Source organism: Sceloporus undulatus, chromosome 4 (assembly GCF_019175285.1).
Source record: "Sceloporus undulatus isolate JIND9_A2432 ecotype Alabama chromosome 4, SceUnd_v1.1, whole genome shotgun sequence".
NCBI lineage: Eukaryota > Metazoa > Chordata > Lepidosauria > Squamata > Phrynosomatidae > Sceloporus > Sceloporus undulatus.
In genome coordinates, this window is record NC_056525.1 from 69,809,301 (window position 1) to 69,812,325 (window position 3,025).

At 41.8% G+C, this 3,025-nt stretch overlaps 1 protein-coding gene across 1 annotated transcript in view; it reads right to left on the reverse strand.

Annotated features, from left to right (window-relative positions):
- Positions 1-2,323, reverse strand: part of GNAT2 (G protein subunit alpha transducin 2) — a 21,469-nt gene extending 19,146 nt beyond the window's left edge. The window contains exon 1 of the mRNA XM_042462769.1: positions 2,206-2,323. Coding sequence (XP_042318703.1) covers positions 2,206-2,323 — 118 coding nt within the window. The remainder of the gene's footprint in view (positions 1-2,205) is intronic.
- Positions 2,324-3,025: the final 702 nt, after the last annotated feature.

Sequence of the window (3,025 nt, forward strand, 5' to 3'; positions counted from 1 at the left end):
TGAGATTAATGGATTAATGTGTTCTGTGTGTGTGTGTGTGTGTGTGTGTGTGTGTGTGTGTGTGTGTGTGTGTGTGTGTTTGCTTGTTTCTGCAGCCCAGTTGTACCTAAAATTATCTATTGCAGGAACATGGAGACCTAAATGCTAACCATATGATTGTCTGAGCTATGTTCTTTAACAATGGGTTTTTCTGTTCCAAACATCCTTGTGCAACTCCTCCTTAGAAAATCTTCATTGCCAACTTTCTTGCTACTAATTCACTTTCTAGATTAGTTTAAGGTACACTGAGCTCACAATTATGAGCCACAGTTGGGTATCATCCAAATTAGTTCATATGTGTTGCAATCAAGAGTTCAAGTGGATATACAGTGCCATAAGGGCACTACACATCACGGTTAACATTTGGAAGGCCACTTTCTATCAAAGCAGTGCCAGCAGAGGCCAGCTCTGAGGAAGAAGGAAAAAACTAAGCACTAAAAAAGACAGTGGCTGGAAAGATAAAAGTAGAGCCCTTGGCAACATAATTAATTACTCTGTTGTATCCAGATTTCATATTTCAAGGAGACCACTGAAATAAATGGGGCTTAAACTGATCACCGGTTTATGTCCCGTTGATTGCAACTGGGCTTAATTGGTGACTGAATATAGATCTAATTCAATCACTGTCTACTCAGGTTGCCTTGAATTAGCAACAATTAACACATTTTGCAACTAACAGAAATGATTAAAAGAGAAGAACCATGTAGCAGACAAAAACCTAGCTCACCATGGTGGTATAAACCCAAAGAAAACAAGTGATGCTCTTTCAGCAACGGGATCATAATTATGAGCTGCAGTTGGATATCATCCATGGGCATTAACATAACATGGACATATTTTAAAACAACATCAATGCAAAACGCAAAAACCCTTAAGGCTAGTTAAATAACCGTCTTAAGGGGGCATTATTTTTGCAGAGTCAGTTGCGGATTCCTAAATTCCTTATGCAAACAACAGGGAACTATCCCAGGATGAGATATTTTATTTTACAAGACAGACCAGCTTCTTGTGAAAAGAAGCTTTTGAAAGCAAAAGGCAAGAGTTTTGCATATCCTAAAATAATAACATGAGCCTCAGGTTTCTTTGTCCCTTCTCTAGCTATCATCCCTTCTTGGAAATGCTTAATCACTTCTGACAACCACCAATGTCCCGGACTACTTTGCTGAAGAGGGTGTTTGCTGACCTTTTGCTGCATCCAATGGGTTGACATATCTGTGTTCTTGCTAATCGGCTGACTTAGGAAGTCATAAAGCTAATGAGAAACCATCTGGTGCAACTTAGCAAAAGATATTCCCTAGTTCTTATTTTTAAATTGTGTTTCTTTTTGTGTGCTGAAATAAACTTGGGTCAGCCTGATCCTCTTCCATTCTGTAATGGCTTTGGCCACCTACAATGGACTGTTACCTGATAGCATTTCCAACCACAGTTTTTGACCTTTGGCCCTGGGATAAACATATCCTGGTGAATAGCATACTGAAGTCTAACAGCTCCCATTCCATGGGCTCTTGGGCTACATTGGAACTGGAAGACACTCCACCATTTTTTTTCTTCTACTGGTACCAAGGCCATACCCAATAGAGAAGCAGCTACCTCAGGTGGCAAATTCTGGGAGCAGAAAATAGTGATGGGTTTTAGAGAGTAATAATAATAATAATAATAATAATAATAATAATAATAATGTTTATTTATATTTCCCGCCTATCCCAAGAAGTAGAGCTCTGCATGCCATGCAACTTGCCATGAACACCCTTAGCTCTGGAAAGGTGAGTTGGGTGATGCTAGTCCTTTACCTGTGTTGAAGTAAGATTCAACCACCAGTCTGGTCAGCTTCTGTATCTGGAATGGGGAAGGCCACCATTTTGACCTTCACTTCAGGCAGGCCCTGACTGACATCCTACTGAGATAAAGTACTGGCATCTCATTCCACAATTCTTCAAGGGTTGCGTGTACGTTAAAGACATGTATAATTAAGGTAACTCTTAATGCAGCCACTTTCCACCACCAGTGGCAGATTCCATCTGTATCCCCCTTCCTTTGAAAGAGACAAACATGTTCCACAAAAAATGAGTCGGCCATTGCCACCAATGGTGGGTTATACTTTCAGCCCCCTCCCAAAGATCCAAATGTGTTGCACAAAGGATAAGTGGACTATTATGGTATGCCTACCTAGCAGTAGCAGCTTGACTGTCTTTGCCTCTTTATCTGCATCCTCTTGTAGCTTCTTTTCCAGTTCCTTGGACCTCTTGGCAAGTTCCTTGTCCTCAGCGCTTGCTCCACTCCCCATCTCACCTTCTTCTTCCTCCAACACCTCCTCCTCCAACGCCTCTAAGTTCTCTAACTCTTCTGTCTGTTCCAGCTCTTCAGGTTGGTCAGCTCACCCTTGGTGGGTGGGGAGAATAAGAGATACCAAAAATATATTTATGCTGAATCCTCCAGCATGAGAAAAAAAAAAAAAGGTGCTCCACAGAGCTACCTTATTCTGGAGCTGCCTGTTGAAAGGCTGCTGGTTCAAGACTGCCACAAAGGTAACATCAAAGCCCTTCTCCTTGCTCTGTGCTCTTTCTTCCCCCTCCCGCTTAAGTCTTCATGGATAACCCAATTTTGTTACACTGGATTGAGGACTTTTTATCTCACCATGTGACCCGGGAAATCCAATTATAAAAGCCCAAGATGGCAAAGATTAATGGTTGGCAAAGAAGAACATTGAACCCAAGTTGTGTGGTGTGGAGAAGAAGGTTATGTAACATCAGAACAAGCTAACAGCCCTCTTCACGTATGTACGTACGAGACAAGAAATACTGCTACTGCCAATCTTCTGGATTCCAAGGATGAGGCCCTGAGTCTGCAGTATCCTCTTCATCATCCCCTCCCCACTCCTCCTCCTCTGTTTAATCTTTCCCTGGGGGCTCATTAGGGAATTCTGCAAACTGAACTGACATGGAAGACAGTTTAAGAATAACTATTAGTTACATGCATTTGCTCGTCT